Genomic DNA, 13,880 nt, shown 5'->3' with positions numbered 1-13,880 from the left:
TATTTTTTTTATAAATACAACTGTTACTAAAGACATCTGCTGAAATAAAATAAGTATATATGGTTCTGTGAATATGAATATCCATAATTATAAAACAGGATTTACTAAACTATGTATTACAGTTAAATTATTTCTATCCTAAAAACACTATTGTAATTGGAAATCTTACGTATGCTCCTTCTGGTAGAACTGGATCTTTGGCAATATAGCCACTTTGAAGAATAGTTTTAAGTTTTATAGCCAGAATGCTCCAATTTTGTAATATGACCCTCTGGAAATACAGCTTACTGCATTCTGGCTTTGTACTGACAGGTTTCTAAGATAAGTAGAAAATGAGGCTAAAGCTAATATTTTTCCCCCTCAAATTTCAGAGAGATATTAAGCAGAAAAATAGTTGAATGTGGAATCACTGGTGCGTGCATTTAGGAATGTTCCAAAATAATTAACCTTGTTTGGGACCAATTAAGGCTATGGTATCAACTATAAATTCCCACATTGATAAAATCTAAATAGGGATATATTCCTAAAGCTAATTACTTCTTTTGTTAAGGATGTGAACATCTGTGAGTTAAAGAATTAAATAAAGAGTATGAGAAAGATGTAGAAACCAATTGCTTTTGTTTAATAATCTAGAGATTTATCTCTTTGTGGTGGCTTAACTTCTTCTTTACAGGTTTCCTGGAGGATGAGGGAGATTCTCATTGTCTTTCTTCTTCTGTTTTTTTTTTATTACATTTTTGAAGTTTATTTATTTATTTTGAGAGAGAGAGAGAGAGAGCTACAAGGGGAGGGGCAGTGGGGGAGAGAATCCCAAGCTCTGTCAGCACAGAGCCTGATGCGGGTTTGAACTCATGAACTGTGAGATCGTGACCTGAGCTGAAACCAAGAAGTGGATGCTTAACCAACTGAGCCACCCAGGTGCCTCCTTTTTCTTCTTTTACACGGTGCATAATGATGCTTAGATTTGAGTTGCACATTCTGCTGTGGGACCCAAAGGCATTAACACAGTGTTGTAGTGCCCCCTGCTCCTACTCAAGTGAGGGAAGGCAGATGTGTTGGTGACCATCGTCCATGATGGTCAGGTACAGAAGCAGATGATTATATATGAGAGAAGTTACAGAGGGGCAACTTTTATGATGAAAACTCAGACATAGTAATAGTACTTTCCCCACAGGTTTCCACGAGGATTACCAGAAAACACTCGCTAATCACACACTTCAAAAGTGTTACCTACAACCGAGACTTTGGGGGTGGCTGTTCCTTGATTCTTCCCAGTGTTTAAGTAATTCTGTCTCTCTCTCTCTCTCTCTCTCTCATCTCTATTTCTATCATCTTTATCTCTATCATCTCCATGTCTCTCTCAAGTTAACTAGAGGCTAAATACGATGGATGAACTCAGCACCTCTTTTATGAACCATAATTGAACACTGTTTGCACATGGAATCATTCTATAACTTCATGGATATTCGATGCCACTCTCCAGTAAAACTATGAATTCTGAATCAAAAATATTTAAACAAGCATTTTCCATAAAGTAGAAATGCTGTTACTAAAACTATTAGTTTGTTAGGTCATAAGGGATTCAATTACCAACACCTAGTTTTTAGTGTCCTGGAAGAGTAACCAACTTGTCTAAATGTCCACAGTAAGTCTATTGCCATTCAGCGGTTGTGGAATGGATATTAACTTACTCCATTATGAGCATTCTTACACTTCCACAACTCCAGGTGAAGTCCTTGTAACCAAATATGTCTAATATTGAGTATGTAAGTAGGTCCTACTATTGAAATACAGCTTAAGACTTTCTGAGAATTCCATGATTTGCCTAAGTAATGAGACTTTTAGTAGCAATTTATGAACAATGTAAAAAATAGTGCTTCCAAACAAAGGAGTTGTATGTGGCAGGAACACTCAGTTTTGTTGCTTGATTTTTTTTCTTGTATGTACATAGGCAGATCATGTCACAAAATTTTCATGCAGTGTTCCGCTAAATTGCTAACTTATTTACATAGCTGTCAGGAATTAACTTCAAATGTTGACTTATGCTATGCATATAAGAAGTATGGAAATTCAAAGTTAGCAACATAAAAGAAAATTAGAGTCACATCCTTTCAAAGAGGCATAAAAGGAAAATCACACTCTGAATGAACAAATATACATCCACTGTCTGCCAACCGATCACCACAACTTGCTAGTGCCTTTGTTAGGGTAGAGCAGATTCATGTGAGCTCATCAGTGCTTTCCAAAGCTTATAGAATTATTAAAACAAATAAATGTATCAGTACACATGCATTTATAATCAGCACTCACCATCAACTAGATTATCTATTTTTCTATTTTTTTTTAGAAATGAGAGAACATATATTAAAACTTCCCAAGCCACACGTATCATATTTTAACGATATTGCTTTAAAAATTCATCTTAAGCCAATTAATAAAAACTGCAATTTTAACAGAGTACCTAAAGGTAGAATTACTACCAAGAGAAAGGACAAACTCAAAACCTACTAATGCAGTCACAAGACTATTAAAAAAACTTTACAATTTAATTATTGGAAGATTATAGAACTGCTTCAGCGCTTCTGTACTGAGTAAGTAAGCTGTACGTGTGAGGTGTAATAAATGAAATTGTTAATTTTACTGTTTCCCTAGGGAGTAGCAGGGGAAGAGTGGGAGTTACACTATTTAGATCTCCAAATGGATCTTGGTTTATAAGCAATAATAAATCCTAAATGTGTTGCTAATTAACTCTACTTCAAACCACTCCCTTTTTTTTAGGGCTTAAAAGACATTTGACTCCTGGGATCACTCACCATTCATATTCTTAAAGATGTTCAGGATGGGGAGGATTTGACGGTAATAGGGCACCAAAGCTTCACCCACCATCTCAGCTGACACAGCCAGATGTTGGAGGACTTTGAGGGTGACGCAAATGACCTGTCGGTTTCGAAGATTCAAGGCATCTATACGGTAGGAAAGGGAACAAGCCAAAAATAAAAAACATTAATTTCTACAATATGAAGGTGAGTCGATTCATAGACCACGTCGTTGAAATGTACTCTGTTAGCTGGGTGAAACTTTATTATTAGAACTTTGAATGATGCACTGTAGCCTTTCATGTTATAAGCAAGATCTTGTTTGTGTGTTTTTTGTTCTTCCTGCTTGTGCTGATTCTTCACCAAGCCTAAGAAAGCTGCTCATCGTCCTTCACAGAAGAGGCTGGTGATGGACAGGTGGCATGGAAGATAAAAGATCAGTTAGTGTTGCTGGGGTTAAAGGGCTCCCATGAATGTTGACAGACACATTTCTATGCAACAACCCTTTCCAGTTAACAACCGTGCGATTCTTAAAACCATTACCAGGAAACAAACATTTATTTGGGAAGGAAGGACTGGGTGTGGTACGTGTGAGTAGCAACTATCGGCCAGTTAACAAACACTGACAATGTTCCTCACAGAAGTGAACATCAAGTGACTATATTTAGACTCTTAAGAAAGCAGGAAAGAAAAGCAAAAATTTTAAAGCTCAGAACTTTCGAAAGAACCAACACTAAATCAGAGACCAAACAAATACACGATGGTTTTTAGAACAATTCTGAACGCACACTCTGAAAGCTGTACTGCAGAGACAGGATGGGAAAGTTACCTGTTATCCCCTCACACGCGGGGTCTGGAAGGTACCATTTGTTCTAGTGGGGAAGGCCGAGGACCAGGGGCCAGGACACTAATAACTGGCTGTATAAACTTGGCCAACTCCCCTACACTTTCGTTCCTTGGTCATAGGAGCCTATTATCTACTTTCTAAAATGACTAAAAGTTCCCAGATTTAAGTAGAAAGCCTGTGTAAGGCATCTATTCTAGAAAGTCAGAGGGGGTGACTGATAAACTGTGATGCTCCCAGACTATTCCAAAAGAAAGTCAAAGGCTCTTATGTGTCACATGTTCTATCTTGTAAGGAGAAGATTGGCCGCAATTAAACTCTGTGCCATTTATGGAGGGACAAAGGAACCAGGCTACCAAAATGGATGACGCCACGGTCAATACACCTGTGATGCAGACCTGACATTATTCTTGAACTCCAGCTCACATTTCCAAAAGCCTGGATCTTCTAGCACCTCAAATTAAGTTTGTTCCAAAGACAAGTGGTCTCCACACTTTATATTTTTGTTCTGTTCCCCATACTGATAATGATACAACCAGATTCCTAGCCTCTAGGGTCAAAGTCTGTTTCTCATCCCTCACACTCCTCATGTTGTAGAGCCATCTTGTTCTGTTTTTGCAATGGCTCTTGAATTTGTGTCCTCATCCCATCCTCACCTCCTCTCCTCTGGTCCTGGGTCTCCATCCTCACCTCTAATCCTCTGGTTCTTGACCTAGGAACTCCTCTATTGGAGCACTGTCATGGCTCTTTCCAGACACCCCTTCTTTTCATCTTTCTCAAATGCCCCAACCTGTCTTTTCACACTGCTGCTGGATTAACCTTCCTAGAGCATATTTGGTCATCTCACTATCTGGTCAAAGAGTTCAGAATCTCTCCCTACCCCTTTTCCTACAAAATAAAGTACAAACTAGCCAGGCACAAGGATCACACCTGGAGTAAGTTTGAACCAAATTGAATTATCAATTAAAAATCCAAGAATACAAGGTATCATTGCCGTTTCCTCTGAATTACTAGGAAGTTTAAAAAAGTCAGATGTGGAAACTTTATTGCCTCCAGCAATATAATGGGTATTGGGGCAATAACACCGTAGGATGGCCCCTAACATCTGGTATGGTATAGACTACACTATGGTTTGGTTTAAAAGGACAGACGTTCCTCAAGTTATAATAGGGTTATGTCCCAATACATCCAGTTGAAAGTGTTGCAAGTCAAAAATGCATTTAATACACGTACCCTCCTGAACATCATAGCTTAGTAGGCTAGGTTAATCATGCTCAGAACACTTATATTAGCCCGCACTTGGGCAAAACCATCTAACACGAAGTCTATTTTATAATGAAGTGTTAGATTGAATATCTCATGTAATATATACCTTACTGAAAGTGAAAAACAGAATGGTTGTGTGGGTACAGAACTGCGAGTGTACTGGTTGTTTATCCTCACATGGCTGATGGAGAGCTGCGGCTCATTGCCACTGCCCAGAATCATAAGAGAATATTCTACCAGTAGCTCAGGAAGAGATCAAAATTCAAAATTCTGTTTCTACTGAAAGCCGATGGCTTTCCTACCATCTTAAAGTCAAAAAGTCCTAAATCAAACAATTTTTAGTTAAGGGCTGTCTGTAAACACAATGTGATGAATGGAGAATGCTCAGCTTTAACTCAGGGAACGAATCTAAATATAACTATGGGATTTGATCGTATGATGGCTCATTACCACAGCATTTAGACACACTGCAGGCCATTCCATATTCTGAAAACAACTAGAAATAGAAGGATATAATTTAGCCTAAAATTTGTAGTAATAAGATATTCAAAGGCAAAGTGTCAGAGTACTATGGGAAGATAGAAAAGGAGAAGGGAAGGTACAGTATCTCACAGTCAGTAGTGGGGGGTTCTTTTTCTGATTTTATGCAATCTAAAACTTGTTTTTTAGGTAAATGGGTACTGAACCCTGCCTACTGACTCAGTTCAGTTTAACAAAAGAGAACTAGGAACCTGGAGAAATGTTGAACATTCTTTCAAAAAGTCTGCCAATGAAGCTAAACATGTGTAGGTTCAGAACTTCATAGTGCTGTGTCATAGCTCATATAATAGTACCTAATATACACCAAATATTTGCATATTCCAGGAGTTAAGCAAAGCACTTTACATATATTAGTTTACTTAATCCTCATTCATCAAATACTTATTGAGAATGTGGATGTGCCAGTCACTGATTTAGGAACTGGAGATAGAGAAGTGAGTAAGACAGATATGGCACTCATTCACTTGCATCTTATAATATAGTATGGAAGAAGATAGTGAACAAATACTACAAGTTTGATGAATATTCATAAAAAGTTGGGTATTTAAACAGTGACTCAAAGTGGGCCTCCAGCCCAGTTGAGAGAAAGAAGACTGCGAGACCCAGGGACAGACTCTAGGGTTGAGTGGATGTTATTTAGGTGAAGAGTATTTATTCCAGAAGGGGAAAGAACATGCTAGAAAATGTCTCCTCTCCTCTTAGATAAAGGAGTCCTCCTTGTACAAGATAGACTCTAGCTCATAGGGATAAAGTTCTACTTAGCAATGTGGGAAAAAACTCCAGATATTTTAGAAACTGTCTTCTAAATAGTTTCATCATTGTGTACATATTTTCCTTAAGGTCATTTAGAAGTGGTAGGAAGAAGCATGTGGGTGTGTGTAGATATATATAAATGTAGCACTTTTTCTCAAGCTAAAAGATTCACTAGGTCCCATCTTGCCATATCAACCAAATGGAATCAGATGTTTAAGATCCTGGGTTTCTGCCTTTTCTCTCTACTCATCCGTACTTCCCACCCCACTTCTTAAGACGAACTCATAGCCACATCCAAATAAATGTTTTATAAACTGTTTAGTGGAGAAGGATTAGACGTCAAAACAGAACCACATGCGTGTGTTGTGTTTTTCAGGTACAAAATAAATGTATAAATGAGTGCATACAACTCTCATTCCATTTTGGAGATTTTGTTCTTCACCAAGAAAGCCTTTCTGTTGACACTATGAAGTCACAAGTAAGAGAATCTATTAAAGATGTTAGAAGAGAGAGCTATCTGTGCATGGGTACAGCCCATGCTGTACAGCCCATGGACACCAGCCCATGGACACCAGCCCATCTGGCGACTGCAGAAAAGATTTTTGTAGCCATAGTGGTTACTGAATATTGGCTTATCACAGTGGTCTTCTTTTAGAATATGTATGTCAAAGCTTGCAATAACACCGCCGGGGATATGCTCATTTACTATCAATGTTAGAGTTTGCCATATAGAATATATTGACTAAAGAGTAAAGTTTATATATATATATGAGTAACAATAACATCAAACTGTTGTTGATTAGGTTTATGCCTGTATGTATAGCTAACTGATCACTTGGAAATAAACTAATAGTGTCTTTCACCATGGATAGTAATAATAGCTATCAGGAAATAATTATTTCATTTTACTGCAACCTTGATTGAATTAACATGGTTGTGATACATGTTATTGGATGGACAATGGCTGACAAGTAATATGTATGAACCGTTACTCTTAATGGCATCTAAAATGGAACTGAATGACCAGGGAATAGTTCTAAAACCTCTGTAGTCACTGTGAAATAAAGGCAGTGTATGCACTATAAAAGACCCTTAACTTCATCCAGGAGGGATCTTTTTATGCTGCCCCTTTCCACTTCAGTTCCTCTGTTTTTCTTTCTCATTCTTGAGGAATTGAGATATACCATTAAGTTGGAAGCCTTTTTGTTCTTACTATCCCAATGGAATTAAATAAAAAAGACGGCTTTTTTTTTAAACAAAGTTCTTTTTCTTTGAAAAAGTATGTTAACAGATATAAAGAATATGATTCTGTAGCTTGAAAGAGAAGGAATGTGTTTATTCTTGTGTTGATGGGCCTGAAAGCTATTGTCAAGACATAAATGAGAACTTTGAACTCAAGATTTAAGATTTTGAAAAGGGTCTGACATGAGACATCCACTGACATTATAGATCAGCCAGTGGAACCTTTCTATTCAGAAAATTGGATTTCTATTGTACTGCTTACTGCCTTCAAGAATAATCAACAAGACAGAGCTCCCAGATATATAGAAATTGCTGAAGAATAAGGAAAAAAATAATTTAAAGTCAAAGTGGTAAAACTTATTCATCTTAGATGGTTATAAGTTACATGTATGATTTTTCTCAAGCATAAAATCTATTATTGCCATAGTCTGTGCAAAGTCTGAACATTTTCTACTATTAGATATGATTCACTACTGGGAAATCAGGAAAAACGGAAATATTTCTACTTCTTTTAAAACTGGAAACACCAAACAAAATGCAAAAGCCAACAATAAAATCTAAAAAAATATTTTTGACATATGCTATAAATGTTAATATCCTTGATATACAAATAGCTATCACAAACCAATAAAAGAATTTGCTAATTAAAAATGAGCAAAGAATATGCATAGATAATACACAAAATAATAAAACAAATAAATAATATTCCAGAATGTTCAACTTCGTTAGTAATCAAGATAAACACTACTTAATAATTTTGAGTATCATGTAACAAAAAGGTTTTGAAGAGTTAATACTCAGTGTGGACACAGGTTTGGGAAAAGAGGCACTCTCATAGATACCACATTACAAGCCATCACAACCTTTCTATAGCAATATAGTAGTTCCCCCCCTATCTGTGGGGGATATGTTCCAAGACCCCCCCCGCCAGTAAATGCTTGAAATAGCAGATAGTACCACATATGCCATGTTTTTTTCTATAGGTACATTCTTATCATAAAGTTTAATTTATAAATTTGATACAGTAAGAAATTAAAAATTATAACTAATAGAACAATTATAACAATATACCATAGTAAAAGTTATGTGAATGTGGTCTCTGTCCCTCTCTAAATATCTTATTGTACTATACTCACTCTTCTTGTGATGATGTGAGATGAGAAAATGCCTACATGATGAGATCGAGTGAGGTGAATGGCATAGGCATTGTGACACAGCGTTAGGCAACTACCGACCTTCTGACATATGCCAGAGGAGGATCATCTGTCTCTAGACCGCAGCTGACCACAGGAAACTGAAACCATGGAAAGCGAAACCATGAATACAAGTGCGTGTGTGGGGTGGGGGGGCAGGATGGGGCTACTGTATGCTTATAATTAACCCAGCAATTTCACTTCTGGGCATTTGGTCTAATGTATGCAACAGTGCAGAAAGAGTGATAGGGAAGGATGTGAAGGATAGTATTATTTATAACTAGAAACAATCCAATTGTTTCAAAAACAGTGGATTAAATAAAGTCAGGTGAACCTACATAATGGAAAATTATAGTTACTCAAGTCATCTAATAGAAAAATATTTTTTAAAAATAGGAAAGTGTTTATAAGATACAGGTGAATAAAAAAGTAGCTTATAAAGCATATTTTTACTATGTTCTCATTGTGTAGAACAGAATTATATACTCCACTGCAGTAGAGATGATATTTTCCATAGGTGTATACAGACATAGGGTTTTATTCCATTAAAAAACATAATTTTTAATACTGCTTAAAAATGTCAGTATATTTTGCATATTTACCTAAAATATTATTCTTCATGGTCATAACTTTGCATATTTTAATATAGTGGAATATGGAACTCTCTCCTTATTCTTTCCCAGTATTTTCTTGATTACTCTTAACCATTTATATCTTGAGGCAAACTTTAACATAATTTGGTCAGGTTAAAAAACATGCTTGAGACTGATATTGAAATTTTTATTCAATAAATTTAGAGACTAATTTTGGGGGAAATTATCATCTTTACTACTGAATCTTTCCATTAAAAACATGTATCTTTTCAGTTTTCCTTGTTGTATTTAAGCTCCTCAGAAAAGCTTTATGATATTTTTCATTTAGATTCCGCATAATTTGTTAGGTTTACTCAAAGCAATTTTATACTTTGTTACCATTTGTCTAAGAGCATATTATCCCAAAATGCATTCTGAAAATTATTGAGAACACATACATAAAACATATTATTTTCATATATTTATTTACTGGCTAACTTACTGAATTCTCTTATTGGTTCTATTGTTTTTGAGTGAATTCAGTTGGTGTCTGTAAGTAATTATATTACCACAAACATTGCTAAATTGATCTTAGCTTTCTGATATTTATTTTTGGTCATATGACAGAGGCCAGGATTTCTGAAAGAAAATACAGTATTATAATGCTGAGGGCGGACATTTTAGTTTTTGGATCATTCTCATTTATTTTGATATCTTAAATGATTATTTTTATTATATAAAATGTGTACAATATAAAGGGTCATTTGACAATTTTTAAGTGTACAGTTCTGTGGCATTAATAACATTCACAATGTGGTGCAATTATCATCACTATCTATTCCCAAAACTTTTTCAAGTTTCTATTTCCAAACTCTATACCCATTCTGCAGAAACTCTCCAATCTTCTCCTCTCCAGCTCCTGGTGACCTCTCATTTACTTTCTGTCTCTAGGAATTTGCCTATTACAGATGTCTTCATGTATCTGAAGTAATTTTTTGAAGTTAAAATATTTTATAAATATTTAAGCTTGTTTGGCCTAACATATTACTTGAATTAGATTTAAATGGATATAAATTTTTCCGGTCAAGGGGCGCTAGTCATCTAATTCATTAATTTACAGAGTATAACGAATTCACAATGTGTTTTCAAACTAAGTGTAGGTTTCAAAATGGTAGAAATTTTTCCTCTTCCAAAACAGAACTCAATTTTCTCTTTCTTCCTCTGTCCCTCTCCCCTGCTCATGTGCACGTGTGCGCGCGCTCTCTCTCTCTCTCTCTCTCACAAATAAAAAAAGGAAGAAAGGGGTACCTGGGTGACTCAGTCAGTTGAATGTTCTACTCTTGATTTCAGTTCAGGTCATGATCCTGGAGTCCTGGGATAGAGCCCTGCAATGGGTTCCATGCTCAGCATGGAGCCTGCTTAAGGCTCTCTCTCTCTCTCTCTCTCTCTCTCTCTTTCTCTCCCTCTGCCCCTCTCCCCAGCTCAAGCTCTCTCTCTAAAATAAAAAAAAAAAACAACTAATTAAAAGTAACAGAACTCAATTGCTAAATAAATATGATATGGCCGGATTTCTCATATTCCTGGATAATTAAGCATCAGAGACTTAGCTCAGCTATTATGAACATCCAGGAAGACTACAATAAGGGTTACAATTTTGTCTTTAATTCATTGTTTTCCAGTAAGCATTCTGTACATAAAAAGCATCAATTTTTCTCTATCCCATACAGAAAGGAATTATCTTTATTTTCTATCAAAGTTTTGTCATTACAAGTGATTAATTTTTTCACTTTTCAATTGGTAAGAATATATTATGACTTTAGGACCACAGCGCACAATTTAGTATTTGGTGAGAGCGTTTGGCTTTTCTTTCCCTTAAATACTTAAAGATAGAAAACAATGGTTTTAAAAATAAATGAAAGTATTCATTACTTAAATGGACTTAACAGTAGAGTCACTAGCATGATCAACCTTATACTCACAATTCTGCAGACATAAAAGAAGCTGAATAATGACGTAATTCTGCGCACTGCACCTTCTTGCTGTGGCCAAGGTTGGCTCTGTGCCTGCTTTCACACATACTGAACACCTCCAATGGCGGTAAAGTCTAAACTTCCCAATACCCTGCTTTGTCAGAAAGCAGTGCATGGTTTGGCTTTTTGCACCTTGCTCCCCTGCTGGCTCAGCTCAGCCTGAAGGAGCAGGTGACAGATGGAATTATGACCAAGGGAAGGTGTTGGCCAACGCTGACTCCATTCTCCGAATAAGACCAAGTCACAATCTGCTATGACAAGCAGGCACTACCTCTGAGGATTACTGTTACATTCCCCTCCACTGGTGGAGGGAGGGTTTCTAAATTCACCCGGCTTTAAGGCAGTGGAAGCAGCAGACTATAAGGAAGGATAAAACATACATAGGCTTTCCACAACACTGGCATGCTGAGAGCCATAGCACCAAACAGAAGGCAGATAAACATACCCATTTCTAAGGAGGAGCTGCCCTCTCCACCCCAAAGCAGGAATTTGCAGAGCTACCCCCTGCTGAGCTTGGCATCAATATCTGGTACAGTTCTGGGGTCGATTATTCAAGCAGATTATTTGAGAGCTCCCAAGCAACTAGCAGTGATCTCTATGAGCCAGGGGGAGTTCTCTATAATATCAGGCCAAGCTTACTTCATGTATTCTTACCAAGGAGATCATAACAGGACTGTATCAGCGAGACATCTGGCAAGACCTCCCTTGTTTTTCCCTTTTTGATTTTTGTTGTTGTTTTGTTTTAAAAAGAGAGAGAGAGAGTATGAGCAGGGAGAGGGGCAGAGGGAAAGAGAGAATCCCGAGCAGACTCCATGCTCAGCACAGAGACTGATGCCGGGCCCAGTCCTGAGGGATCATGACCTGAGCGGAAATCAAGAGTTGGAAGCCTAACCAACTGAGCCATACAGGTGCCCCTGGCAAGACCACCCTTCTAGGCAAGGTACAGGCAGGCATGGTTGAAGAATTAGGCTTTTTTTTTCTTTTTTCTTTCTTTTTTTTTTTTCTTGTGTGAACAATTGAATCCAAGCAATATGCCCTGATGATTTTGGTCCCACTGCAATACCATCAAGGTCTATACTTGATCTAATTCATTTTCCGTTTAACATTTTTCTTATAACTTGGATGAGAGTTATAGAATTCAAATCTATTAACTTTTCAATGACCCAAAGTTAGGAAGTCTGCAGAGATCTGACCATGAAGGGCCACCATGAAGGTGAAAATAATAATTTGTTCTTACTATCATCTTGATTTGGCACTGTGCTAAACACTCTACTTATATGATTTGTTAATCCTTACATCATTTCTGGGCAGTAGGTTTTATAATCCCCTGGAGGAAATGAAATAATTAATTTGCCAAAACCATACAGCTAGTTAATCGCAAGCCGGAGTCTGCTTTGCATGAGCTCAAGGCCTGTGCTCAGAGTGGTTAGACCCAACTTCCTCCCAGCATCTCACCAAGTCCTGGTGGAAATGAAGCCAGACTTGGAACCTGTTCAGGAGAGAGGTTCAGAGCTGCACAGCAAACACAGACTTTAACATGGACTTTGGGCAATGAGACTAGATACCTGCTGGGTCCTGAGCTCAAGCAGCTTGTTCTTCAGGGTCATGGTGGAGCTTAGTTTTCTGGCATCTTCTGAGCCAGCAAGCAACACTCTGTAGTGGGACTATACTTCGACTAGAACTCAGCCCTACGTGGAAGGATGAAGACTTGCAGATGAAGTTTTAGCCTTGGCAAGTAAAAACTCTTGCCCTAATCAAGACAGACAATGATGATGGTGGTGATGATGATGGTGATGGTAACTATTATACTTACACTAGGTGCTCTGCTAAGAGCTTGAAATGTATTCACTCATTTAATCACTGAAATAACCCCTAAGTTGGGTACTGTTCTTCTGCCAATTTCAAAAACTGAGCCCCAACATGGTTAACTTGTCTAAAAGCTGGTAAGTGGCAGAGTTAGGATTTTGACCAAATGGTCTGACTTCAGAGACTCTGCTCTTAACCATCACATGATATGGAAAATTGAGGACAGCCAATACATGATGAATTCAGTTTGAAAATGTACTATTTCTATTTTTAGCTCTTTATCCCTTTCATTCGACTGTGGGTTTTTTTTGGTTTGTTTTTTGGTTTTTGGTTTTTGGTATGGACAGCTATACGCTCCATTTCCATCACCTCTGCTACCTCTCTCATTTTTGTTTTCCATCTCTCTCATTCGTCTTCCCTACTCAAACAGGGCTGGGCCTAATTTCCACTCCCCATCACAGGTTCAGAAAGAATCTCTCCTCTGGTGAGTGACCAGCTAACTGTTCAAATATTTCTGGGGTTGTCTAACCCTTGCCTCAGAGAGCTATCACCCTGCATCTATGAACATGTTATTTCTGTACAGGAAATTTTGTAGAGTGACATCAGCTTTATATTATGACTTCTTAAATGGGGAATTAAAGATGGTAACTGACAGGTTCAGTGTGAGAGAAATGGGTAGAGAGGAAGGAGGAAAGAATGGTGACCATCCGAGAGTTGGGTATTATAATCCCACCATGATTGCTCGTATTCAACACAACACTTACCACTTGTTAGAAGCCCGCTTTCCACACAACCTCACATAATGATCACAACTCTCT

The 13,880-nt window shown here is 37.4% G+C and overlaps 1 protein-coding gene and 1 long non-coding RNA gene across 3 annotated transcripts in view; one reads left to right on the top strand and one right to left on the bottom strand.

The window, feature by feature from the left end:
- PACRG (parkin coregulated) overlaps positions 1 to 13,880 on the bottom strand; it is a 512,384-nt gene that overhangs the window by 205,466 nt on the left and 293,038 nt on the right. For both annotated transcript variants that reach the window (XM_060614499.3, XM_060614497.3), the window contains exon 4: positions 2,814 to 2,963. In XM_060614499.3, the coding sequence (XP_060470482.1) occupies positions 2,814 to 2,963 (150 nt within the window). The remainder of the gene's footprint in view (positions 1 to 2,813; positions 2,964 to 13,880) is intronic.
- LOC132666386 (uncharacterized) overlaps positions 8,724 to 13,880 on the top strand; it is a 41,545-nt gene continuing 36,388 nt past the window's right edge. The window contains exon 1 of the long non-coding RNA XR_009604634.3: positions 8,724 to 8,788. This is a non-coding gene — a long non-coding RNA (uncharacterized LOC132666386). The remainder of the gene's footprint in view (positions 8,789 to 13,880) is intronic.

Source organism: Panthera onca, chromosome B2 (assembly GCF_046562875.1).
Source record: "Panthera onca isolate mPanOnc1 chromosome B2, mPanOnc1 haplotype 2, whole genome shotgun sequence".
Classification (NCBI taxonomy): domain Eukaryota; kingdom Metazoa; phylum Chordata; class Mammalia; order Carnivora; family Felidae; genus Panthera; species Panthera onca.
Note: the sequence above shows the minus strand (reverse complement) of the source record. Positions and strands in the feature narration are given on the sequence as shown.